The sequence below is a fragment of the Catharus ustulatus genome, chromosome Z (genome assembly GCF_009819885.2).
Source record: "Catharus ustulatus isolate bCatUst1 chromosome Z, bCatUst1.pri.v2, whole genome shotgun sequence".
Lineage (NCBI taxonomy): Eukaryota > Metazoa > Chordata > Aves > Passeriformes > Turdidae > Catharus > Catharus ustulatus.
The window spans coordinates 26,297,551-26,323,354 of NC_046262.2; the positions used below are offsets into that span (position 1 = coordinate 26,297,551).

Sequence of the window (25,804 nt, forward strand, 5' to 3'; positions counted from 1 at the left end):
ATACAATGTGGCAACAGGAGAATTACCTTTAGATACAAAGGCCTCCAGCCTTTGTCTAGTCATATTTAATAATATATAGACTATATGAGTTCCTCTGATATTTATGAAAATTTTCTCAGCTTTCTTTCTAAAGAATTTCAGAATGGAAATCTATTAATACAAAGCACAGTGGCATGGCTTCCCATCCCCTATGTTTCATTAAAAAGGAAAAATTTAAAATTTAAAATTTATTAAAAATTTAATACTAAAATTATTTTTCACAAGGGTCTTGTGTCGACTTTGGCTTCTATATCATTTTCACAAATTATACATACACATATAAAGTGCTAACTATTTATGCAGCCTAAGCATTCTGTGTACACGTGGTCTCCCACTTGGGGACTGACTTGGTATTTGTGCATTTTATTACTTTGTTAGCAAATACAGATATCCTTGTAATTAAATAGACTGCTCAGTGTTCTGAAATATGAGATCGTGTCAAGATTTGCTGCAATTTTTCCTCAGTTATCAGGCACACATCATGGAAGAGAGCTGTTAACAAAGGAATGAGATAACAAAAAAGCCCCAAACCCAATTATAAAGAAATACAATAATGATGAACTTCTCCATCCACAAACATTTTTATGCTGATGACTGATCTGAACAGGTTGTTTGACTAGTAAGGAGTCACTCACATGGTAAAATTTTAAAGGTTTAAGCTTCACAAGAATTCTCCTCAAAATTATGTGCAAGAGCACACATAACATGAAGTGCATAATGCACTATATAATGTTTTTCTTTTCATGGGAACACACAATCTATTTGCAAGTCTGAATTTCAGCATAGGCTATCAATAAGCATCGTCTCCAGAGGAAAAAACATATTACTTTGGAGATAGTTGATATAAGAAAAAAATGGGTTTTTCTAAAGTACAGATTAATTTTGCTTACTAATTAAAAAAAAAAGAAAGAAAGAAAAGAAAAAAAAAAAGGCAAGCAAAATTAAGGCAATACTAGTTACACTATACTCTGATATAATCAATAAACCATTTTTGCTATTAATGAATAAAGCCCACTCAGTGAGCCTTTGAGTAACATCAGGGAAAAGACAGTTTCCTCTAGTGTCTTGCATCACCTGCTTCTCCTCCTCCCAGTCAGCATTAGACCCGTTCTCTTCTTGGGCTGGCTGCAGGCTGGATGAATGTACCAAGTCCAGCACTTTGGGGTGGTCTTGTTTTAAAAGCTGCCTCAAAACAAAGCTGCACAAGAAACAAATCCAAGCCTTTTTCGGAACACCCAGAATGATTCTGGAGGTCTTTCCTTGCAGCCTTACTTTGACGATTTTCAATCAGTAAATGCAGAAAAGTAGTGGGCAAACTTGGCTCTCATTTTAATACCTGTGTCTACTTTGGCTTCTGTGTTCTGCACTTAAAACTGAGAGAGCAAGACAGCAGCTGGTAGCTGTGAAAACTGTGGGGTCTCTGGCCATCCCCATCTTAGGTAGGGCCTTGGCCATTCTCATTCAATGCTTGAGCCAGTCAGAAGGAATGAGCAGGTACCCCAAGACGTCTGAGCAGACCACAGCTACAGCCCCATGGATTGGTGCCTGGGTGCATTTTGATGGAAAGAGCACACTAACGGGCAGAAAATGAAGGGGAAAAAAGGGAAAAAAATGCCTCCCTCCCTCTTCAGAGCTTTTTCCAGCAGCAGCCACAAAAACTGGACATAATTAAACCTTAAGGAACTGAAGGACATTCTTTCAGCCCATGTAGAAGTAAATGATATGACAGTAAATTTCTGCCATTTTATTCTTTTATAGCCAAAGGGGACATCCAGAGATTGCATAGAAGGTGAGTAAAAGCCATCTAGTCTGTCTGTTTACCACTGATCTCCCCCTTGATGTATTCCTCAGTCTCCATCGTTTTCCTCCCCTGAGAACTGCTGTCACTAACACATCACCCCTACTCTGCCTGAGAGGATGGTGTCTGCAGCCTGAGAGGCTGTGTGAGAGCTGATCTATTCATTATCTGGCAGACAACGCTCTCACAGGCAATTCCATTAGCAATACCCATCTCAATGACAAAGTACATCTTTTACGTGTCTGGCTTCCAACCACACAGATGTAAGTGTTATTCTGCCGCCCTTTTTTTGACATTGCAAATCACTGACATAGTGCAAGTTGTGTTTATTGCCCTCTTTCTTTCAAGCTGCTGGATTGACAGAAGTTTTCCTTTAAAAAATACCCTATATACTTTGGTGTTAAGGACACTGCTCTGACTGGACTAACAAAACTAAACAATTGGCTTTCCACATAAGGCCCAGAAAAAATAAAATTAAATTTATCTTTGAAATGTGAAGCTGCATTTCAAAAATATAAATATTTCAAAATTAGGTTAAGAATATTGGGAAAGGAGCCTTATAAGTCACTTGAGCTCTGCACTTCACTTTACATTATTATTGTTGTTCAAATGAAAAAAGTAATCCAGTGAAAATTAAATGAGCAATTTTCACGTGAAGGCCTCTGGGCATTATTAAGATTCACACCACAAAGTGTCATGGTACTTCATAATAAATTGATCTGAGTAAGGTACTAAATATCTACTGCTTTTATAACAGAAAACATTTTGCATTATCAGTGTTTCTGAAACAGACTGACAACCAATTTTTTTCCTTAAAAACACAGCCATACGTTAAATGTTCAAGAATTCTCCAGTGGCAGTATCCATCCTTCTATACTTTGGCAGACAAAACAATCCTGATTAATTTAATTAGTGTCTTCAACTGCTGCTGAGCTCATTAGCAACTGTCTAACATTGTATGTTCTGAAGATATATTCTTAAGTGCAGTAATTGTAGGCATTGGTTCATTAGCAAGTATGATCAATATGCGTTATCAAAAACATTTTTCATGCACAACAAATAGAGCAAATTGCTAAAACAACAAAAGAAATATCTAAGATCTACAGCAGGTTCGTCTATACGATGCAATAATTTGTTAACATAATTAGAAGCAGATTTATAATAACTTAATTTTCCACCTTCTTTAGTCTAAAGGAGACCAGGGATGCTGTCCTTCTTTCTGTAGAAAGTTTATGCCCTGGCTGGCAAAATGTCAGATGAAATTAGGACTGTGCAATGAAGAATGTGTTATTTTAGTTGTGATAGACTCCCTTTAGAAATCTTGCTGATTGCACACAGGCTGTGTAATTACAGGCACTTGTGAACTGGTACTTCGTTATCATGACAAAGTGTTGGCACTGCTGAGACATTTAACCCTCCCAGTATTAAATAAACACAATTCAAGTACACTTTTAGAATCACCGTCATAATTTGAAAAAAAAGCAACACAGGGGCATGCTTAAGGAACATAGTAACAACATACTTGCATTTTCCCCCCCAAAGATTAATAAAACAACGCAGTATTTATTCTCTTCTGCTTCGGCAATAGAAATCTCAGGACTTTTAATATTTTCTCTTGATCAAAGAAATAGAAACGTTGCCATTAGTTCACTGGAACCTTCTGCTTTTGTGTATTATCGGCAGAGTTGCAGAATTTTAATTTTTTTCTGTATGAACCACAATACATTTTAAGTCTGGTACACTTAATTTTTAAGGGAATTACACTTAAAAGGAGAATTCTTACTAGATGTCAATGAATGGACCTATGACATGATAGTTCTAAGTTGTAGAGGTGCACAAACATTCTTTCTTAGCTCAAGACAAAGGTACTTACCTACAGAGAAGGGAAATAAACAAGGGAAAGGATGACCCTGCCTTTGTTAGGATCAAGTGCAAATTTCTGACTAATTTCCAAAAGGAAAAACTTTACACACAAGACTTGCTACAAATTCAGTTCATACTTGAAGGCTCCAGCAAAGAAAAGAGAGATTCATATATGGTGCACTACTTAAATCAGATATATCTGCCAATTTGAGCACACTTTTTAACTTTATGATCTGTACTGTGTTTTTTGGAAATAGCTACACCTCCACAAAATTACATTACCATTTAGTTCATAACTCATTAAGCTGAAAAATGCAAATTTAAAAACAGAAATATTTACAATATACAGTATTATAAACATACATTAAATAAAGCCATAAATAAGGAAAATGCACTAAACTTTCAGTCTTGACTTTTTCTACTAAAATGTTTTGATTTATGGTTTCTGTTTCAAGACCTTTGTGAATGTTCATAAATGAGCAGGATTTACATACTTACATACTAAAATTAATTTGAGAAGAAAAGTCATGAAAATAAATTTAACAATAACCTGGTCATGCAAGCTGTCCTCATTTGGCATTTCTTGGATGGGCTCCATAAACCTGGCCACTCACACAACTGTTTGGAATACTGGACTGTGTCACACTTACCTTTCACATCAAATTTGGATAATCAGAATAAATTTAATGGAACTACACTGTAGAAATTTCTTCCCAGCACAGTGCTGGTAAATTATTCTACAGCTACATACTTACATTTGGGCTTTACAAGTTTTAGCCAATGCCTCAACCCATATGACATCCTAGCACTCGGCTCCACACTGCTGCAAGGAAATGGCAGCAGCTCCTGAACCCAGCTCCCTCTATCAAACCTACATATCAGATGAGAATAGCAAAGTAGAGGAATGCAGATGAAACTAGAGAGAATACATGGTGTTAATACATGCTAGAGAGAACACGTCAGTGTTAATCCTTTTTAATATTCCACATCACACCAGAGAGGATTTAATTGTTTCCTAAATGGCTCTAGGGCCTCTGAATGAGCAAACCTGTCCAACAGAGCAGACATTTATTTGAAAAGAAAATCTCTGTAATAAATATTGATCTATCAGAACCATAGATCATTCTGGAGTCACAGCAATCTCTCCTTGCCTAATTAAACTGTGCTAATATGAAAATGCAGGCCAGGCCCATAAGGCACAACAGATCTGAGGGAGTGTGGAAATGCTTGGAAGTTGCAAGCTCTGGGCAGAGAGGCAGAAAGGAACTGTGCCTGCATGCTAATGAACTCCACCAGATCATAATCCATACAGATGCAATTTAAATTCTCTTCCACATCCTCAACCTCAAATTCTTCTAATTAACCCGCAGCCATGAGATAAGCAGCTGTGCAGAGTGGGGGGATGGCTCAACTGAGGTGACAAAAGGCAAAAGACTACTCCTTGCCACTTCTCTCTCCTCAGGATTTGAAGGTTGTGTCAAACATTAAGCAAAACTCAGAGGGGTAATCAAAATGTCATTTACTTAATTTCCCCATGACTTTTTAACCTTTATCTTATAAGCATTCCGGGATTTAGGACTGGCAAAAATGTTCTAGCAATCACAAAACACACAGTTCCACAGCCACGTGGCAGCACTTAAAAGCATTTCCCTCCCACTTGACAAGGAGCTTTGTTAAAGATGGCAGGCAGTATTTCACCAGCTTGGCTTACACTTTTTGTTGAGACATTCAGCTTCCTACAGAGGCTGAAGTCTAACAGAAGTCAATTTATTTCTAGCTCCAGCACCATGCAGACTTGCAAGGATACCACAGAAGATAATTGCTATACTTTATTTCAAGCGGTGTCACAGCAACCCAGCAGTGTTGCATATTACTGTATGTAAAACCCATTACAAACCATAGTTCCCACAGCCATTTCCTCTCTAGAGATAGGATCTACAAATTACAATTCTTCACCAGCACTCCAATGCTGCCGTAATGTGTAACAGGATAGATCTGGAGAGACCTGTCTTTTTAGTAAAATTCCTTGTAATTTACACCCATTCAAAGCAGAATTTGTCAAAGTGTTTTTTAGTAATCATAATAAGACAAACTGCTGTTTAGGGTTTTGGGCATTTTCTGCTTTTTTATTTGTTTGGGTTGTTTTTTTTTTTAAATGAGTGGTAACGAAGAACTGCTTTTGGTAAGCATCAAGAGTCCTACTACTCCACCACAATTAAATGAGATGAAAAGTATCTGATTGTCCATTTACCAGTATTTGCATATATGAAAAGATTTTGCCCATGCAGATGTATACAGGTGCTGTTTAACAAAAAGGTCCTCATATGTTCTTTTTCTAAATACAACTCAAAAATCTGAAGAAGTTACACAATTTCACAAATGGCTAATCTCAGCTTTTCATCTCTATTACTGTTATTTTCAAATCAATTCGAGTGATCCCTTTAGTGTTTACATTAACATCTGGCTAGTATCTTACTAGCTTACTCAAAGAGAGTTGATGGCATCATTTTGAATTTTAATGAAAACCACACTGCATGAATCACTGATACTAGATTCCCTACTGGCACACTTGGCCTTGATGGAAAGCTGAAGCAAGACAAAAGAATTAAATGTGATTAAATTACTGCAATTGAATAATTCAAATCATGATTGTCCACAACATCTGAGTATGACTGCCACAGTCTGTCTTTACACAGTTCAGGGGAAAAATTAAGAAGTAAACTTCAGGTCTCCTGATTTATGATATGTGTTCTATACTCACTTAGAAAGCTGTGATATTTTTTTCCATCTCTGAGAAAGGAAAAATGCCACACTGGGACTTAACTTGTACGAACATTTACAAGTATTTTTAGACAGATAATACTGATTTGCTTTGTCAAACTACCTGCTACTGTACTCCTATATTCCTAACAGACAGTCATAGCACAGACTGAGACAGGGAAAAACCTGAGATATACTAAATCTGACAAGTGAGTCAGACTCTACTGACAGACCTCAGGTTTTTTATTCCATGCTGTGCTCTGACAGAGAGAGAGAGAGGCACTACTCCAGGTCTTACTGTGGTTTACACTGCAGCTTCTAAACAGGAGAAGCTCAGGCCTATTGGAGATACCCAGAAAACACAGAGAATTCATGATCTGTCAGGCTGTCAATTTTTTATCTATATCTAGAGATGTGTAGATTTATGCACACATCTAGCTGTGTGTAATGATCTGGCTTTTTTTCCCTACTAGCTCTGCCGAGTTAATGTTCAGCATTTTCATAAAATTATCACTATCTGTGGTCTTCAACCTGAGAAAGTTCTTGACCTGAATGAGCTTTTCCTTCATTGACAGTGAGAGGTCTGAAGTTTGCTGAGCTCATTTCACACTGAGGGATTCATCTTTCACAGTGCTGAAGTCTCTGAAATTTAAACTCCAAGCAAGATCTCAGAGAAAAATAGAAACGTATGTCTCACATTAAGAACTAAGACCTAAAAACATTACATAAGTATTCATACTGACTTTAGAATGTGGTCATTTACCACACAGCAGTGAGCATGGGCATTGAGAATGCCATCTGGTGGTAAAAGCAGCGTGAGGTAGCACAATTCCTTGTAAGGCAACTTCCGAAGATGGGAAAGGTTAAGAAACATGATGTAGATCGTCAGTTGTTTGGTTTGTGTTTGTTAGTTTTTTTTGTTTTAACTGCTAGTTTTTTTCAATAAACAGTAGTAGTGAAGTTTTTTTCTTTTCAATAAAGTACCTTTACTTGATATCATACATTCTACGTAGAAACTTGGTGGGAATGGATTTTGAACCAGAAGAAGAGCATTACACCTTTATTTTGCACTGGGAAAGACTAACTTTTGAAAAGAGTAACAATTTAAAAAACATCATAAGTAACGAGGAAATACGAATAGAGCTGAAAGACTGAGATTGCTTGTTCTTCTGGAGGGGAAGCCATATGAGGAGCAGTTGAGGACACTTGGCTGTTCAGCCTGGAGAAGGTGAGACTGAGTGGAGACCTCACTGTGACCTTCAACATCCTCATGATAGGGAAGCAGAGGGGCAGGTCTTGATCTCTTCACTCTCATGACCAGTGATGGAATTTGAGGTAGCAGCACAAAGCTGGGTCAGGGAAGGTTTGGTCTGGATATCAGGAAAAGGTTCCTCACCTAGGCTGTGGTTGGACACTGGAAGAGGCTCCCCAGAGAAGTGGTCACAGCATCAGACTGACAAAGTTCTAAAAGTGTTTGAACAAGGCTCTCAGACACATGCTGTGTGTGATTCATTGGGTGTCCTGTGCAGGGCCAGCAGCCGGAACCAGTGATCCTTGTAGTTCCCTCCCAACTCAGGAAGTTCTATGTGATTTGACCACAAATTGTGGACAATACCTGTCTGGTAACTCCACTTACAAGTGACTGTTGTCATAGGACAACAGCAGAGCTGATTCACATCTGTGCTGGTTTCAGAACTGTCTCTGCTGGGTTGAAAGCATCTTTTCTTTCTCTTTTTCTACCCTTCAGTAATTATTGATGAAGTGTTTAATTGTGTCCAGTTCCACAGCCAACAACCAATCGAGTTACCTAAACTATCTAACAAAAACCAACTGGTCTAATATTACCCATGTGTTTTCTGAGAGTGTCCCATCTTTGCAAGCCATGGGACAGTACATGGGAGTAATATTTGGTGGGGGTCAGCAAAGACTTTAATCTAAATATAATTTGATTATTGCTTAGACTAAGTTAAAAATCACTGACTATGAGATGTCCATCTGCTCAAAAGTAAAACCAACAAAAAAGTTGGAAGTGTCAGATAATCAACTCCAACGTATTTAATAACATAGGGAAGCCAGAAACAAAAGAAAAAAGTACAAAATAATTTGTGAGCAGAGTTGTCCCTGACCACAGCTTTCCTAAACTCTTCTCTGAGAAAGTACACATTTTTTATTGTCAGCTGTGGTGTGGCTCCAAGAAAGACAGTGCACCTGGAAGATCCAATACTGACAAGTTGCCATTCACATTTTACTGTGACTTACTCTGACATACAGGAAGGCTCCAGGACAAAGAGCATGGGTAAAGGAAGAAAAGTGTCATCTTAGATGAACACAAGCTTCTCTCAAATCTTGAAAACATCTGCTAATTTGAAAACAGCATTTCATCCATTTCAGGGAAGAAGGGAACAGGATACAAGGTTTAAATAAGCTCAAGAAATGAAAAAAAATAAGGAAAATATGAAAAGTAGTTTTAAATGTTAGTGTCACAGAATAAAGCCTTTGAGCTATGCTGTGTCCATGCAAAAACCACCTTTGCAGGGATACCAAAGCTACAAGGTAGTAGAACCCTGTTAACTCAGAGCTGTGGTGAAGGTAAATGGTGGTGTGGTGAGACTCTCCTGATGGGTCTTCCCTGAGAGGCTGGTGAGATCACTCTTCTCCGAGGGACTGAGGTCTGGGGCTGCACTCCCCTGGGTGCGGGTAGCAGCTCATCTGTGGCTGTCAGGGTAGCTCTACACAGGACTGCCCTACATACCACTCTTTCACTTCCAATTGTGAAAGAAAGATTTTAGGGTGGCCCCTTCTTTTAACATCGTCTCTGGGGGCTTTTTTGTGACTAAAATTCAAGATAAGAAGGCAAAAAGTGTTAAATCTGCCAGGATTGGAATATTGCCCTGAATATACCACACTGAATACAACACACTACTGCTACCCTGGAGAGCAGCAGGCACTGTGTTAAAAAATCACTTGATTCTCAGAACACTCAAAGAATGCATGAGGACACAGGTAATTTCATAAATGCCCAGCTATTTCCAATGCTGCATGAAAAACATACTCCAGTTAGGAATGAAAGTCAGAGGAGCATCGACTTTTCAAGTATGTAACGTGCTGTGTGAAACTCAAAAAAGTAGAGATGCATAAAATAAAATGAATCTATAAGTGCTTTTCAGATTCTCTGCAAGAAGCTCATTCCTCAGCCCAGAATATACTTTCAATTTAAAACAATTTAATTACAAAGGGAGCACACAGCTCATGAAACAGTCTAGAAATGAAAACAATCCCTTTCTAGGTATGCAGGAGTCTAATGAATGGTTGCATGACACTGTTCAAGAGGCTGAATAGTAAGTCTATAATGTTTAAGGAAAACTGCTGGCTTGGTATCCTTGGTCTCCTTCCTCTACAAATGTCTGCGGAGAGCCCATGACCTGCACCCATTTGCACAACCCAGTAAAGGGGTTTCCCCCACTCAACAGCTCCTAACAGATTTAATACTATTAGATCCTGCTATTCATCACAAAATGAGTATGTTGGCAAAGTCTCCTTTCACATGATAATCCACTGCTTGACATACAATGACACTATCCCATCAAAGCTGAAGAAAAAATGTGATTCTTGTAATAATTACAGGCTTTAATAGGTACAGAGGGTTGATAGGCACAGAGCAGGTATTCTCACTTCAAGAATACAATTGGTGCAGCCAAACTATTTGAGCCATTGAGATGGTGCTATGATCAAAGATGCCCATCCCTACTTTTTAAGGGGTTGCTTAAGAAATATGCCATCTCCATTTAGACTTCTTTTGAGTAACTTTTATGTCTTTCATGAGTTATGTTGAAAGGTGATGTGTTTTTGATCTGATTCAGTAATTCATATTGTAGGACGCAATTAAAAAAACACCTCACACAAGTTCAAGCAGGTTTTAGCTAGCTAGCTAGTTAAGACAGCAGATTGAAACATAAAAAGAATGGAATTATTGAAAAACAGTGGACAGAAAGATTAAAATATGTAAAGTTGCTTAGAAATGGTAAATGTACAAAAGCCTAATTAGTATTGAAAAATATTTAAATCTTCCATGTCTAATGAACTTTTAGAATTTGAGCTTTGCAGCTAGTAATGATAGGTTTGCAAAAATCAATAGCACTATAAAAATTATTATGACCAATGCCATTAAATTATTAATTTGTGACAAGCATGAAATCCTATCTCAAGGTACTCTTGAAGGTTTGCTTTCTATATCTATTTAAAATACTAGTCACATACAAAATAATTTTTTTTTAAGTTTGTCTAAGTGCTGTGCAAGTTCTAGACCAGGAAAACTACAGGGCACAGTCTGAGGTTGAGAAAGCATGCTGGAGGGACATAATACTCATTACAGGATATGTGCTGTTTCCAAGCCTTAAGATCAGAAGCAAGACTCCTCTAGCTGGACTTAGGGCTCTGTCAAACTTCATCCCTTGGAGAAGTTCAAAAACGGTGTCAGCAAAAACATTTGACCAGAACACAAATACCTGTGTGCAGTATCACGCACAGCAGCAAAAGCTAGAGTAGAGGAGGAAGGTAGGGTGTTTAGTTACTAAGGTAGGGGCTGTTCAGAGACTGGTTGGCATTATTTTGCCTGTGACATGCCGAGCCATTTCCTTCACTGTGCTAGTTGGTTTGGTTTTGGTTGTTTCTGTGGTTTTGTCTTCACCTATTAACTCACATTTATCTGGAACTATGAGTTTTCTTACTTTTGCTCTTTCCCGTCTGTCAGGTATCAGAGAGATCCTCAATCCACCATGAAGAGGTTACAAGGCCTAGAACAGCTTATCCATGACTCAGGACATGGGAGCCAAAGCTGGGATCAGTCTGTTCTCCAGAAGAGCTACAACTGCCATTACACTTCCAGCTTCCAAAGGCAGTCTTTGACAGCAGGGAGTTGACTTCCAGGTGAAAGGCTGCGTGGTTCCTCAGAATCTAAGAATACGGCTAATCTTTTGCAAGAGGTTTTGTTTTGCCTTGGCGGGGGGGAAGGGGAGGTGTCTTTTGTGGTGTTGATTGCTTGTTTTAAATAAAACCCCAAGCTTTTCAGAGTTACAAATGGGCATAACGTCCCAGACCAAGCTATGCTTGAGACAGATGCAGAGGGACACAGGATCTCACCATTACAGACAAGCTTTCAAGTACCGAAATGCATAAAATTGCAACATCAAAACAATACTGAAATTCACACAAGTTTGTTTATGAATTGGTTATTTTAATACAATTTTACACTCAATTTTTTATTTTACCACCAACTGGTTTTGAATCATAAACAGATTAAAATCTGCAAATCCAGGTCACCAGGAGCACTGCTCTTTTTCTCAGTTCTAGGAACAGATTACTAACCAGCAGCTACAACCCCAAACTAACCATCCCGTCTTTTTGGTGGGAGCATCTGGGGGGCTGATGCAAAAACATGCACCTTTGATGCAGAACTATCCAGCTTTCTGTTTGTGACTATTACTGACTGCAGTGCTTTTCTCCCCCACTCATAGGAACTGTGGGATACTCCTGGCAGTCAGGATCACACGGATTTGCAGCCAGCACCTCTTGTACCTGTCTCTACAAGGCAGATGACAGCTGGAGCACTTCATGCTCCTGCAAGGTTGATATCTGTAACCACAGTGGCAACTCTTGATTCTACAGATGGCAGAGGGAATAAACATGAGCTCCCCATTCCACCCAGTCTGGAGACAGGGAGTGTCTCAACTCTTCTTACTTGGGTCTGGTTCTATTCCTGAATATAATAGTAGGCAATTCACTTCAAATAGAGTAATAGTTCCGTCTTTCAAGAAAGAAGATAGAATGTTCACTTTTTTGCTAATTATGAGGTATTTTTGTCTTTTTTCTAACTTCAAAATACTAGATAGTACTTTATCAAATCCAAAATCCAATCCAATTATTTCACAGGCCTTTGGATCAAGTCTCTTCTCATTATAACGTCCAGTTAAAACCTTTAATGTTTCTCTTGAGTAATTGATAAATTAGATGAGAAAGTAACAAATTCCACAGAAGTGGAGTACATAAATTTTAACAAAATTAATATTCTGCTTAGACATTTATCATAAATTCATGATGAAAGAGATAAAAGGTAGGTCATCCGGGCAGAGGTCAGAAATCAAATATTGTTGAAGTTTTCAGTTTCAGAAATCCCACATAGATAAAATAGGAATCTCACAAACAATGTATTAAGAATTATAATTCTATCAGATTACTCATAACAATATAACCTTTGTGAATATACCATTAAGTATGCTTAGTTTTCATTCTAATAAAGAGGAATGAGAATTCAAATTTCATAATGCGGTTAAAATTCTATCATTATTCATAACTAACTTAATCCCGTGCCTCTGGTAGCTGCTTCATACAGGCCAAAACCTGTCCCCATAAAACATGGGCTATTCTATAACAATTGAACTTACTGTATTTAATTTTGATACAAGGCATTTAAAAATAATCTCTCACTAATATTGCAGATTCATACTAACAGCTTAGGATTAGCAGATACTGGTGATCTGGCAGCAATGTAATTCATGCTAATTTTCTTTGAGATCTTTCCTAAAAAAAGCAGGAATGGAAGCTAACTCCAGAATGATTGTCATATAAGTAGAACACCTTACTGTAAAAAAGATGATAAAGACACTTATTAGCCCCTCTCTGGCATTTTAAATAGTACTAGGAAAAGAAGGTTTTGACAATTCTTGTATCCAAACACATAGGCTATTACACTAGAGGCTGTAATCGTCTCCTGAACCACCAAAATCCTAGCATCTCCCCACAAAAGCTCAGGAGCAGGGCAGTGTGTATGCTCCCATCAACATCCTCCACCAGGACCCAGGGGCTGCTGGCTTTGTGCTGCTGGGCAGCTCCAGGGCTGCAGTGCTGGACCAGTAGCAGCTGCAGGTCACCCTGCAGGGACACCATTCGCAGCCACTGCAGCGTGAGTCAGCTCAATTATCTTTTGAGTCTGCCTCCATTTTCTTTCTTTCAATGCGCAAATACTTTGAGACACAAAGCAAGTCTAGGAGCCAACTAACATTAACTTCTCCAAACATATAATGAGCTAAAATGATTCCACTCAATAGCTACTCCAGCTATCTCACAGCCTCCAAATACCTGAAGAATCATATTTGTAGCATGTCCCTAAATGTGCTTACCAGGCTACCTGAAACCTTAAGCAAAATTAATTCCTAGGCACTTAAGGCACTCTAATAGTGCCTGAAAAATCTGGTCATTACTTCTTGTCTATTTTCCCTTTTTCCTTCATTTGAAATTACAGGTTTAGCTCAAGTACCTATGTCCTGACTTGAATTATTTTGATGAACTGCAGTTTTCAAGTAAATTAGCACAAAACCCATGTTGTTCAGGATTTTATTAGTGACTCTACAATCTCACATGGCAAGCTACCAGGTGTATTGTTAACTGGCTTTAGATCTGCTTTGACAAAGGAAATGGGACTAGACACCACTTTGGCGAAGTATGGAGCTGTGCACATCAATGAACAAAATTCCCAGACCCAAAAATTCTCTACAGCTTATGAGCAGTCCTAACCTGTAACTTACTGTCAGAAGGGAAGTTGTTAAGATTTTCTAGAATAATGACAGTATCATAGAGCAAAGACTTTTTAGGAAGCCTGAAAGAGGCAAGCTCACTGCTGCTGATGATGCAGGTGGCTGCCAAGAGGAAATAAAACATGTCTTGCACTTTGCCAAGATCCCCTCTGGCTGCAGGCAGGCTGGTAATAAAAAAGTCTTAGGCACAGGTAAGGAAGGACTCAAGTCAGCAGTTGGTGTCTGCACTGGCTAATGGGCAACAGGAGGCCTCCTGGTCCTATTCAGATAGGAAATACATATATTTGTTCTTGATAACCACAGGACAAAGTAAAACACAGCCATAGTACATAGCTTGAACAGTATTTATTAGAAGGTTGGGGATGAACAGCTACTTCAATAAAATGGATTTTATCTAGACAAGGGCTTGAATATCCACCAATGCAACAGTTAAGTGTCCCCAGATGGAACTTGAGGGATAAAATACGAGTGTACAAGTCTTACAGAAGGGCCTTCAACAGCTTTGCCCTCCCTCAATGCAAAAACATGGTCTTTTGTGAAGCTGCTTTACGCAGCTGAAACTTTCTTGTTAATTAAGCAAAGATTGGTAGGTACAGCTGCAATTTCAAATGAGCTCTTTCCAAGACTCTCCACTTGTTCTGCCTCACTGCCAGATGCACATTTCCTTTTCCAGCTTGTACATTGTTTGCACTTTTTTGTCCTTTTCATATTACCACAAGATGGAAGTTATCAGTACATGACAAAGAAAACAGAGGCACCACTGGAGCACCCTTCAAACTCATGTTGCCTGTTGTTGTGGCAACCATTTAATCAGTTGCATTACTCATTTTTCACCAGCACCTGGCAACATCACCACTCCAAATCTGTTATTATTAACGAGTCTGCTAACTCAGCAGCTTTACAAGGTGGCAGAAAAGATCTGCTGGCACTTCCATTCTGAATTTTATTTTTCAGGAATCATAAATCACTCATAAATTACCCAACAGCTGAATATGATGTGCACAAATACAACAGTGAGAACCCGTCCCCTTGAAAAGAACACAAAAAAGTCATGGGATCTAATCATGCTCCCTGCAGTACTAGTATATGCATTGCTATTCACTACACAGGGAAAGGGATCAGACCTTAAATTCTTTAAGTGGAAACACACAAATGCTTTGACAGACAATCTCTTGCACATCTCTCCTTTGACATCATAGGCATATAGCATGGAGACAGGACTGACCCCACTTCCTCCAAGCTTCCTTTTGCAGAAAGATTCCTACCCTTCACATTGCTGCTGTCCATATCCTCAAGCTGTTCTGAGAAGCACACAAACATGTACTGAGCCAGCACTGCAATTACCATAATTAATTAAACATGATAATCAAACAGGCTCTAGCCAGCAGTCAGACCTGAAGAAAACAGGAGCTTTCCTCAAGAGTAAACTGTCCCTGATATGCGAGCTGAACAGAGACTTCACACTCAAAGGGCTGGGGGAAAAAAAAGGTTGTTTAATTACATTCCACAGGCAACCCCATCACCTTGGATGAATACTTCCCTTGGACAAAGGGTCACCTAGTTACCTAAATTCAGTTTCTGAGTTTGGGACCATAAAGGAATACATACTTACAATCATCTCTTTAATATCATACTCTACCATTTCAGTGGTTGAACACCCAAAAATTAATATTTGGGTGCTGTAACAGAAATTAAATGTTCTGAAATCTGTTAGAATGGGGAAACAAAGAAGCCTTCTCTCTGCCAAACAGCAAAGAGCATACAAAGGAGTCTCATGCAGAATTCATCATCAGAGAAAAGCAGAAAAAAAATAATTCTCTGATCTGTACAGTGGAATTCTGGAGGTACAAATGCACTTCTCCACAAAATTTTAGACAAGAAGCTGGTCAAAGCAGATAACTTTATCCCTCGATATTGCCTTTATTCAAGTTTCAGGCTCCCTTAATGCTCTTTAAACAGAGATTTTGGCAGTTTATTGTTTAAAGATTGAGCAGTAGTGAAAAACACATTCATTTCTGCTTGTCAGAGATGTTGATGAATTCCAGTCACATGCAATTAAGCTGGAATTCAACACAATGACAGATTAAACAGCAAAGTCTAGACAAACAAGGGGAAAAAAAAAATCAATCAAAAATACAATTCCCAGAGAAAAATTCCTAAACAATTCTACATTCTTTCTGCTGCAAAAGGGGTGCACAGTCTTATTTATTATATGATAGTAGAGTATTTGTTTTATTTTAATTCACGCAGTGGTATTAGAATGTATCATCTAAATAAGACAGTAAAAAATGCTACTCATGCTGTAATATTTTTGCTACAGGAGCTATAGGATCTTTAAGTTTTAAAATAAAACACAGGTATGTCAAAAATGGGATACATTGCATTTTGCATTTCCTTAAGATAAATTTCCTCTCTATAAAGCAAAGCAACAAATGCACTGAGAATTTGAATTGGCTTCATGACATTTAAAATGAAAAGAAAGACAAGTATTCTAGGCCCAAATTTACATCCACATAAATAAGGGGCTATATGTCTTTACTCAAAAATCTTCATGCTTTGTCTGGTTTTATTAGTTATGTTGGTTTTCAAACCAGAGGACAAACAATAGAAGTTTATAATTTTTTCTTAACTCTGGCAGTGCTTTACACTTGATATGAGGAGATACAGTAAAAACTGCTTTAACATGCTGCAAGAAGAAAAAGTTACACAAGACATTTTTGTACATTATTCAAAAACCATCAGGTCAATGCTGTCATGCTAGCAAGGCATCAGGGTCTCTTTGTCAACAACATATAGCAACTGACCTCAGGAAGTTGATTTAGCAGCATGATGCAAAATTTCATAGCCCTTTTACTCCACATGAGAGATGTTCCAGAAGCTGGAATTTCCAACACTCGTCAGTACTAGGTTGTACTGTACAACAGCAGTCAACATGCACATGGCCACAATGATTCCATCAATGACAGAAACCTCTACGACTTTGAAAAGGTCATGTATGTTCACATGAGAACCCTGACTAAACTCATCCATACTCTTTCAGCAATTGTATTAAAACTTACCAAACGGTTGATTCTCAAGAAACCAGAACAAACCCAAACTCTGCACTTCACAACTGGCAAACAAATGTTTCACTTTATTGAATGAATCCTCTTAAGGAAGAATGGGCTTCAAAAACAGGCAGCAAAAGAGATTTAGTCTTATTAGACCTATGCATTTCTGATTTCCTCATACAAACCAAAGAAAGTTCCTGTGAGTGAACATAGACTCACCATAGCTCAGTTTCTCATACCAAGAAAGACAGCAAAGTCGAAGTCCTTGGAGAAGAAATACACGGTTTGAGCTGCAGTTTGGCTCTGCTGCAGCTAACCTTTCCAGTTATTGTTTTGTATGTATTCTACCTACCACAATAAGCTTCCATCACTGGACTACTAGACTGAACAGTTACTTCATGTAGCACCAATCAAAAAGTGAGTTTTCTTAAGTCTAAAAAGGCCCTAAAACTAATGGGCCAGGCAATTTCAAAGTGTATTTTAGCAGTTCTGATCTTAAACTCACCTCGAACTTCAGGAGAGAATCGAGCTGAATGGCGAGAGACGAAAAGTTTCAGTTCTTGATCCAAGTTGCATTCGACCAAGTTTGTGTCCCATGACCGGATTCCTAAAATTCAAAATACAAAACACATCTAGCTTGACACATGAGCACTGGAAGTTTTAATCGAGAATTATTCTATTTGCATTCAAGCTATTTGCATATTTCTAAATTCAAAGCCCAGTCTCACATCCTTCCAAGGCTATTTTTGAAAATGCTTTTGGAAGGATTCTGACAGGAATCAGAAAAAGCCAATCTGCCTTTCCTAAGGGTGTTATGGCCCCAGCTTTAGAACTGCAGTAGCAGCCACTACACAGTAAGTTAACAATGTCCCTGACATGGCTTTAAAAATCAAAATATAGAGTTTTATAAAAACAGAAGAGTGAATCACCCAGAGGACAATTTAGTCATGTTGTCCTTTTGAGAAGAAAAAGGTAGCACTACCTAGGATGTTGCTAATTAATATTTAAATACAAAGTATTAAATTGCTGACTTCTTCATTCTTTGAAGGATACCAAATTTTAAATTAAAATTTAAGTGATCTTTTATTTATGAAGTGTCAGAACTCCACTTTTGAGATTTGAAAATGCTGTGCTTGATCTTTTTTTTGATAAATCAAACCACACATCTCTGTTCCCTACTGTTTTCCCCCCAGCTACTTAAAAAGTGAGACATGTGACACTTATATGACCAAAAAATGTATTATTCCAAAGCAGATTTTTTAAGGACTGAAATAAGTAGAACATACTTCAGATTCTTCTATAATTTTGTTTTGAAATTGTCCTGAAAAATCTTCTAGTTTTGAAATAATAAGCAGGCAGTAACACTACAAGTAAGTACAGGCACTGCTGCAATTTTGCAAATCAAAACTGCACTCATTTTTTTTGTCCTAAAAAACTATCATTACATCTACACAAATGAACTGGCAAACATAAAATGGATTGCTGGTGAGGAAGTGTCTGGTGGCCCTCCTCACATGACCATGCCTTTCATGGAATTATTGGGTTAGACCACTTTGGGGTTTGACAACAAGATGCCTGAAGTATGTGTCCAACCCCTCAGAATGAGTCTAGAATTAACATTGCTGTTAACTCTGCCAGGGCTTCAGGTCGTGGAGGTTACTGTCAATGCCACTTCCCATGCTATATGTATTTTCTGTTCCAAGGCAGCAGAAATGTCAGAACATAGTCTGGCAGAAGCCATGTTGCCAGGGATGAAGCATAAGGAGAAAAGAGGAACTAGCAGTGAAACCAGATCTGCAGTGCCAGTCTCCCATTGCAGCCGTGAGTAGGTTCTCCATGCAAATATGAACATCTGCATTCCAAGAGTCTGAAGCCTCCGAAAGAAGAATGCATGCAAGGGTTTTTCCTTGTCAGTATCCAAGTAAAGGTAGTAGCAAGCTTACTGTAATGTGCTACCAACAATTAAGTAGCTGTCATTTGAATCTCTAGAAAAAACTGAAAATACAGTATTGCCTGTGTGTTCCATAACCACTTGAGAAAAATAAGCGAGCTATAACCAGCCACCTCCACTTCCTGACTGACGCATCGTTGTTCAGAGGCAAGACTCTTCTGCAAGTCTCCTTACTTGGTTTTCTCAGAAAGCTCTTGGCCATATGGTATGTTTTTGGGACAAGTTTTGGCAGGCAAATACATCTAAACAGGCTTTAATATCTTCCAGGTGTTGGAATATTTGGGAGCAAGGAACACCAAGATGATATAATACCATACACATAGCACGCATATGAAAACAATAACTATTAAACTGATGTTGATCACAAAGCTGAAGTACACTGGATGAATGAGTACAGAACTTCAAGAAGCTTGAAGATAAACAGCTCCCCTGGCCTGTGACACCAAGCTGGGTAGAGAAACTGCAACGGTTTCTGGAGGTCAGTTAAACAATATGGCCTACAATTCATCAACACTGCTAAATGGTGGGACTCATCCACCATCCCTAGCTGCCTTAGATGCAATCCTAATTTGCTGTAGGGATAAGATTCTGATTTGGTGTAGTCGAGATTGCTCAATCATTGCCTGACTAAGCCAGGCAAGGTCCAAAATGCACTGGACACAAAATAAATAGGAAAAAAAAGAAAACTAAGGAGAAAAAAGCCTATATGCGCTATGCACGCAGTGTTCCTAGAAGCTGAAGCTGGAATTTAGGTAGACTATCCAAAATTTGCAACTGTATGATTCAGCAATCTGGATGCAAAAATTATGCATGTGTATTATAGCATAGCAGAATGTATTAAATGAATGATATCACTAAATCAGGTTTTGGGCAGAACAAAGGTAAACGTGGAACTAAAATCCAAGGTCAATCCAATCAATGATGGATTAGCAGTGGGCACATAACTGCTGTAAACATGGCTGAACTGGAGCTCGCTCTTTCTTTCTTTCTGCAGTCTTAGGAATGCAATGCCACTAGACACAGGACTAATCAGACAGCAGGCAGGGCACACCCAGTAGCATCTGCTAAATCAGTGGAAAAATCTTGATGATTTCTGTTCACTCCCCTCTTTGCTTTTGGTGGATGGTGGGTTGGAGGATTGCCCCCTTAGCAAAATCACATCCAAAATGTAATTACTGAAAATGCGTCTTGCCACGCCATTCCCTCCCCACGATATATTAAGAAATGACTCTGCATTCCACCAGGTTGCGTAGCATCACGCCACTGATGTGTTATCAGCAGATGTTTTCTTTGACACGTTGCTCTGCAGTTTGGCGCATGAATCCACAGTTTTCAGTGATGGTACTCAGGAGATGTACCAGGAAGACAGTAAGGCAGAGAGTTACCAAGAACCAAAATGCTTTTAAAGCTCTATTGAGAATAAAGGTACCAAGAAGTGTTTTTTTTCCAGGCTACAGCAGACTTTCCAAAGAGAAGAATATTAGCTGAGCCTGTAATTGCCTCATGTAGGTAAAGCGTCAGACTCCCACTGTATTCATCCAGAACAATGCATCTCAAAATTTCACCATGGAGTTTTCTTAGCAGGCAAAAATCATAATCAGATGGTCTGATACTAGAAGCATCAAGGTGACTTCTAATCCAAAATGATGAATTAAAAGGTGAAAGCATTCCCTCTGAACACCTAAACCTGTAAGTGGGTGTTATGCTTAGTGGCAGGAGATAGCAGCAACTGAGCTATGCAGCAGCAACTGTACAATAGGAGATTCAAGAAGAGAATGAAGAGCCTTTCTTCAGAGGAAGGGTATAAGCTGTCTTGAAGGAAGAAATTTTACCAATTTGCTTTATAATCTTTGACAATTTAATTAAAATGCAGCCAGTTCTCTTGTAGCACAACTGAAAGTTAGATAGAGTTAAGGAAGTGCAATGCTGAAGAAGCTCTGAATGACAAAGCACCTGCCTCAGTAGCTCTCCCCAATAGACAATGGTAGCAATAAAGATGAACAGGTTATGATTAAACTGGTTAGTTGAGATGAGGATGCCTTTTACCTCAAGCAGTAATGAAAAAGAATTCAGAGAAATAACCAACCAAAGCAACAATGGTTGAGAAATCAACAATAGAGACAGATGAAGTCCTAGCTGGACTGCTGAACCACACCTACATGACAAGGCTGCTACCAATTCCCCGTTCCGGGATCTCTTCTCCACTCTTAACAATGGCAGTTGCTGAAATCTTTGTTTTCATCATCCCAGAACAAAAAATCCATGTTATAAAATCAAGTATCAACTGAGTTTAACTAACTGTAAGGTTGGGCAATTATTTTCTTCACGCGTTATTCTACTAATACCGCAACAGCTTGGCTTTTTTTTTTTTCTTCCCCCCCTCTCCGCATACACACTGCAATCTATTGTATCGGAAACCCCAACGAAAACTTATAATACTGTCATTTCACTTGCAATACCACCCTGCATCGCCGTCTTAAGAAAAGGACAAATAAACGCCGAGTCAGAGCAGCCCGCAGTCGGACAATAACGAGGCTGAGCACTCGTGTTAACAGCCTCGTTACTCATACGGGTTTTCTTTATTGGAACATACATACACGTATATAACTTGGGTCCTGAAAAATTGTCCAGGCGACAGAAAAGTCCCAGCGCCCAAAGTTAGACACAAAGGCGCGGCTGCGCTCCCGCCCGCGCAGCCTCTGCTGCCCAGAGGGAAAACGCCCCGAGCCCCGCCGGCTCGGCGCGGCGCTGGAGGACTAGGGGCGGCAGCCGCCCCACAGCCCCAGCCCAACCCCGCCAGCCCATCGCCAGCCGCCCTTTGTCCGCCCCGGGCTGCCATCGGGACCGCAGTGCGGACCGTGCCACGCCCACCCGCCGGTGTCTCCGGGCAGACGGGCTCCGCGGCGGGCGCTGCGCTGCCGGCGCGGCCCCTCCGCCCAGCCATGGCGGGCAGGGGGCTCTGCGGCTCCGCAGCGCCCGCGCCCCGCGCGGGGAGGGCAGGGGTGGGCAACTGCGGCGGGACCCCGCGGGGAATAGAGAGCCTCTAGCGCGGCTCGGCGGGATGGGTCCGGGGACAATCGCGGCTCCCGGCCGCGCCCAGGAGGGGCAGGGCGCCGGCGGGAGGTGTCGCGGCGCTGCTGGCGGCGCCCCGGCTCCCGCCGCCTCACCTCGCTCGATATTGGCGATCGCCCGCCGCAGGTGGTCCTCAGTCACCAGCTCGCCGACGACCACCAGCAGGTAAAACTTGCTGTCTAGGAAGCGGTGGGAGAGACTGGGAGAGGTGGAGGTCGGGTTGGGGATGCTGCAGGAGGGCTCCGAATCCACTTCCACCACTACGGTGGCCATCGCCTCCGCCCCGCGGCTCCGGGGCGCTGGGCGCAGAGGGGCCGCTCGGCGGCGGCTCCGCAGGCGGCAGGGAGGGAGTGAGGGCGGGTGGGGAGGCGGCGGCGCTTTTATACGGAGACGGTGCAGGGCAGGGACCTGGTGAGGAGGAGGAGGAGGAAGGGGGGGAGCCGGCGCATCCTCCGCGCCGCCGCCGCCTTTCCAGCATCCACAGCTGATGTCATCTGCGGCAAATCCTCCCCGCGGCGGCCCCCGGAAGCAGGAAGGACGCGGGGGGCGAACAACGCCCCGAGGGGACGCCGAGGAGTGCGCCCCGCGCCCTGGCTGTGCCCCGGCCGCGGGACCCCGGCGCCGCGCCCCTCCATCCCTTGTTCCCGTGCCCCTCGGGGCGTCACCCTGCCGGCCGGTCACCCTGGGGCCCGTCCCGGGTCCCAGCCTTCAAATGAGGCCGTGAGCACCCGCAGGTGACAATGGCCTGGCAGACTTGGGGAGCTCGTGTGGGAAAGCCGGCATCGGGACTAGCAGCGCTCCAGACGCGGATGAAAAAGCAGTGCCGTTGCCCAAAGCCAGTTGTCCTCTCCTACATCTTGCTGTAGCACTGCAGCAAAATTTGAGTCATACTTAAACACACACCCTCACCCAGCAATCTAAATGTTCTTGTTAAGTTTTTAAATTTGAAAGCAGTTCACTTAGTAAGATACTGCACACTTAGCCTTTCTGCACGTATTCAATGCCCATGGATCTACAACACCAGAAAAACACTGGTTTTGGACAGTGGGCTGAAACCTGTATTCTTAGCTTATTCAAAGCTAAAGTTCAAAGGGCTTTGGTAAGTAATGTTGACCAGTCTCAAGCAACTCCAGGGAGCAATGATAGCAGAAAACTTACACAATGACAGAACCAAAGGTTTAATTTCTCTTTTCACAGATACTAATCTATACCCCAATGCTCAGTGATAACCACCTTTGAAAAGTGTGTTACTCTCTCCTAATGTAGGATAGAGAAGTCAAATCTGAGATGTTTCTCTCCCTTTACTGACCTAAGCAAGCCACTCATTTCCACTAAGCCTCTTGTTTATATGGCTCAAGTGATGTGGGATAAATTTCACTGTGACATAGGTAAGGATGTAAACTTTTATAGCTTGGTTTTTAAGATAATCTCTTGTCCCTGGCTGAGAAGACATTTCCTTTGTCTGCACCTTCTTACAGTGCTGGGTGTGCAAATTCTCTGCCTACTGCTCAGGAACAGAGTGCTTGCCTGGATGAACCGGTGCATAAGTCTCGTCTTCTTTTGTTCCAGGGCACAGTGGACTAATTCGCAGGCATTTCAGGTTGTCACGACTAAGCTTTTTTGTCTTACTAGCCTAGAGGCTACAGTTTCAACCCACAAAGGTTCGAACAGGGTCATTATAAGTACTGGTCCATAGTGTTGTATCTGTCTATAGCACCTAGTGGTTTTGATATGTATAGTTCCTCTGCAGAAATACAGCACTCAGAGTCTTGGCTTACATAGTGTGCTGTGCTTGGGTGTTGCATCCAGAGCAGACATTTTCTGAACTGTCGTTATTCTGAAGGTTGTAGAGTATGGGCAAGAGTTTTCTCATCCATGTCAGGTGGCTGAGATGACACAGTGGTAAAGGGCAGCAGTGCTTATTCTTCATTAGAGCTGACACTGCTGATAGAACAAATACAGTGGCATAGATGCAGAAGAACTAGCAGCAGTTTTAAGGTATGCAAGGTTTTCAAAGGTACCGTATGTTGCTCTTTGGATATTCTTGTTCATCTGGCCCTTTGCTGTTTCCTTGCTAATCCTATCAGGTTCCAAGAGATGGTGAAGGTGCCTACTTAGGAGTAATGTCCATGCCCTATGGCCTTTTCCTATATGACCCCCTTCCTAATAATTTATTATAATTACAGATACCTTCAAGACTTGCCACGTGGTGCCCACTGGAGAAAGACAGCTGCAGACTTCCATCACTGCAATGATATACATAGTTTTGGGATATGCCTTTATTTCAATCACCAACAAGAGCAGCTAGCCTCTCAAGCATGGAAGGGGCTTGCCAAGGGGACTTGCCAACTGTTTGCAGAATAGACAATGGTTCCTGGACATAAAGGTAAAACAGTTACTTGCCTCACAAGCACAGCAGCTTAAATGTGATAGTCAGAGACGGCACACCAGTACTCAAAAGGCACTGTATGTGCTTTTAGGCAGTCTAAGGAAAAGTGGAAACATAGCTGAGAAGATGTCTATGAATTTTGAAAAGAGCTGAAAAGAATGCATTTTAGAAGAGAATAAAATGCTTACATACAGGTAGGTAATACAATTACATTTGAAATAGCCTGCTCAGGTAGTCCTCTATTTTATACTGCACTGTAAAACAACATGCAGTTAGAAAATGGTATGATAAAAGATGAACTGTTACAGTCAAGCTGTCTTGTGATTGGTGATGTGTCACACATTAAAACCCTGAGGGCAACAGATTTTCTTTGGAAAAAAATTATTTTGTGCTAAACTTTGAAAGGATGCAGACCTCTGACCTTGTCTATTCACAAGCATATACTACATCATCTGAGATGGAAGGTAGACAAGAAAGGTGCTTCATCCTCCTGAACATACCTCTGAGGAAGCTGCAGGGTCCCAGCTTTATAGCCACTGTTCACACTCTGACTTGCTCTGTCGGTATCTCAGTCAGGTAGATTTGTTAACTTTCCCTCCTTGAAAACTAATTTATGTTCTGCAGTATGGAGCATCAGGTCCACTGCTGAGTAAAATGTGGAGATACACTGCATAAAACTGACTTAGTGACCCTCACTGTTTCAGAGTGATACCACCTGCCTATCTGCAGCTTAATCACACAGATATGCCCCTTCAGTAGAAGAAACAGCAACATTCATGGGCTTTGAAATATATCTCTCTGTTTCAAAGAGACAGTGATTGAGACCCGCGCCTGTCTGGCTTTTGATTGTTTTGGTTGGATTTTGTATTTTTATAATGTTCAATATTAAATTGGAGTCCCAGAGTGGAATATGATGAAAAACTATATGTAGAGCTGTATTTTTTAGATGTTGTTTTTTTTAAAGAGGCAGTTTAAATAAAGTGCTTAAAGTTTAAAACATGTTTCTTGGTGGTATGTGCCATTTGTTACCTACTAGTATTCAAGCTTCATTCAAGTCCAAACTTCAAATTTTAAATGAAGTTTCAGTGATGTACAAGCCTTTAGGTTGGCCCTTTGTCTCAGTTCAAGTGTCATCCCTAGCATAAAAAAAATACGTATCCATGTGGATTGCTTCAGATTGCACTCACCTCAAGTGCTGGGGGCAGTCCTGGGTGCTACAATAAGAGAGATATAAAACTATTGGAGGATGCCCAAAGGAGAGCCATGAGGTTGGTGAAGGGCCTTGAGGGGAAG

General features: G+C 40.6%; 1 protein-coding gene and 1 long non-coding RNA gene across 2 annotated transcripts in view; one reads left to right on the top strand and one right to left on the bottom strand.

Moving 5' to 3' along the window:
• The window catches only part of MAP1B (microtubule associated protein 1B), a 69,103-nt gene extending 46,626 nt beyond the window's left edge, over positions 1-22,477 (bottom strand). Inside the window, exons 1-2 of the mRNA XM_033085256.2 lie at positions 22,218-22,477; positions 17,605-17,706 (exon numbers count right to left, since the gene is read on the bottom strand). Coding sequence (XP_032941147.1) covers positions 17,605-17,706; positions 22,218-22,395 — 280 coding nt within the window. The 5' untranslated portion in view covers positions 22,396-22,477. The remainder of the gene's footprint in view (positions 1-17,604; positions 17,707-22,217) is intronic.
• A 138-nt stretch (positions 22,478-22,615) lies between these two features.
• LOC117010609 lies at positions 22,616-25,512 on the top strand. The gene is made up of 2 exons (XR_004420720.2): positions 22,616-24,508; positions 24,603-25,512. It is a non-coding gene; the product is annotated as an uncharacterized LOC117010609 (long non-coding RNA).
• Positions 25,513-25,804: the final 292 nt, after the last annotated feature.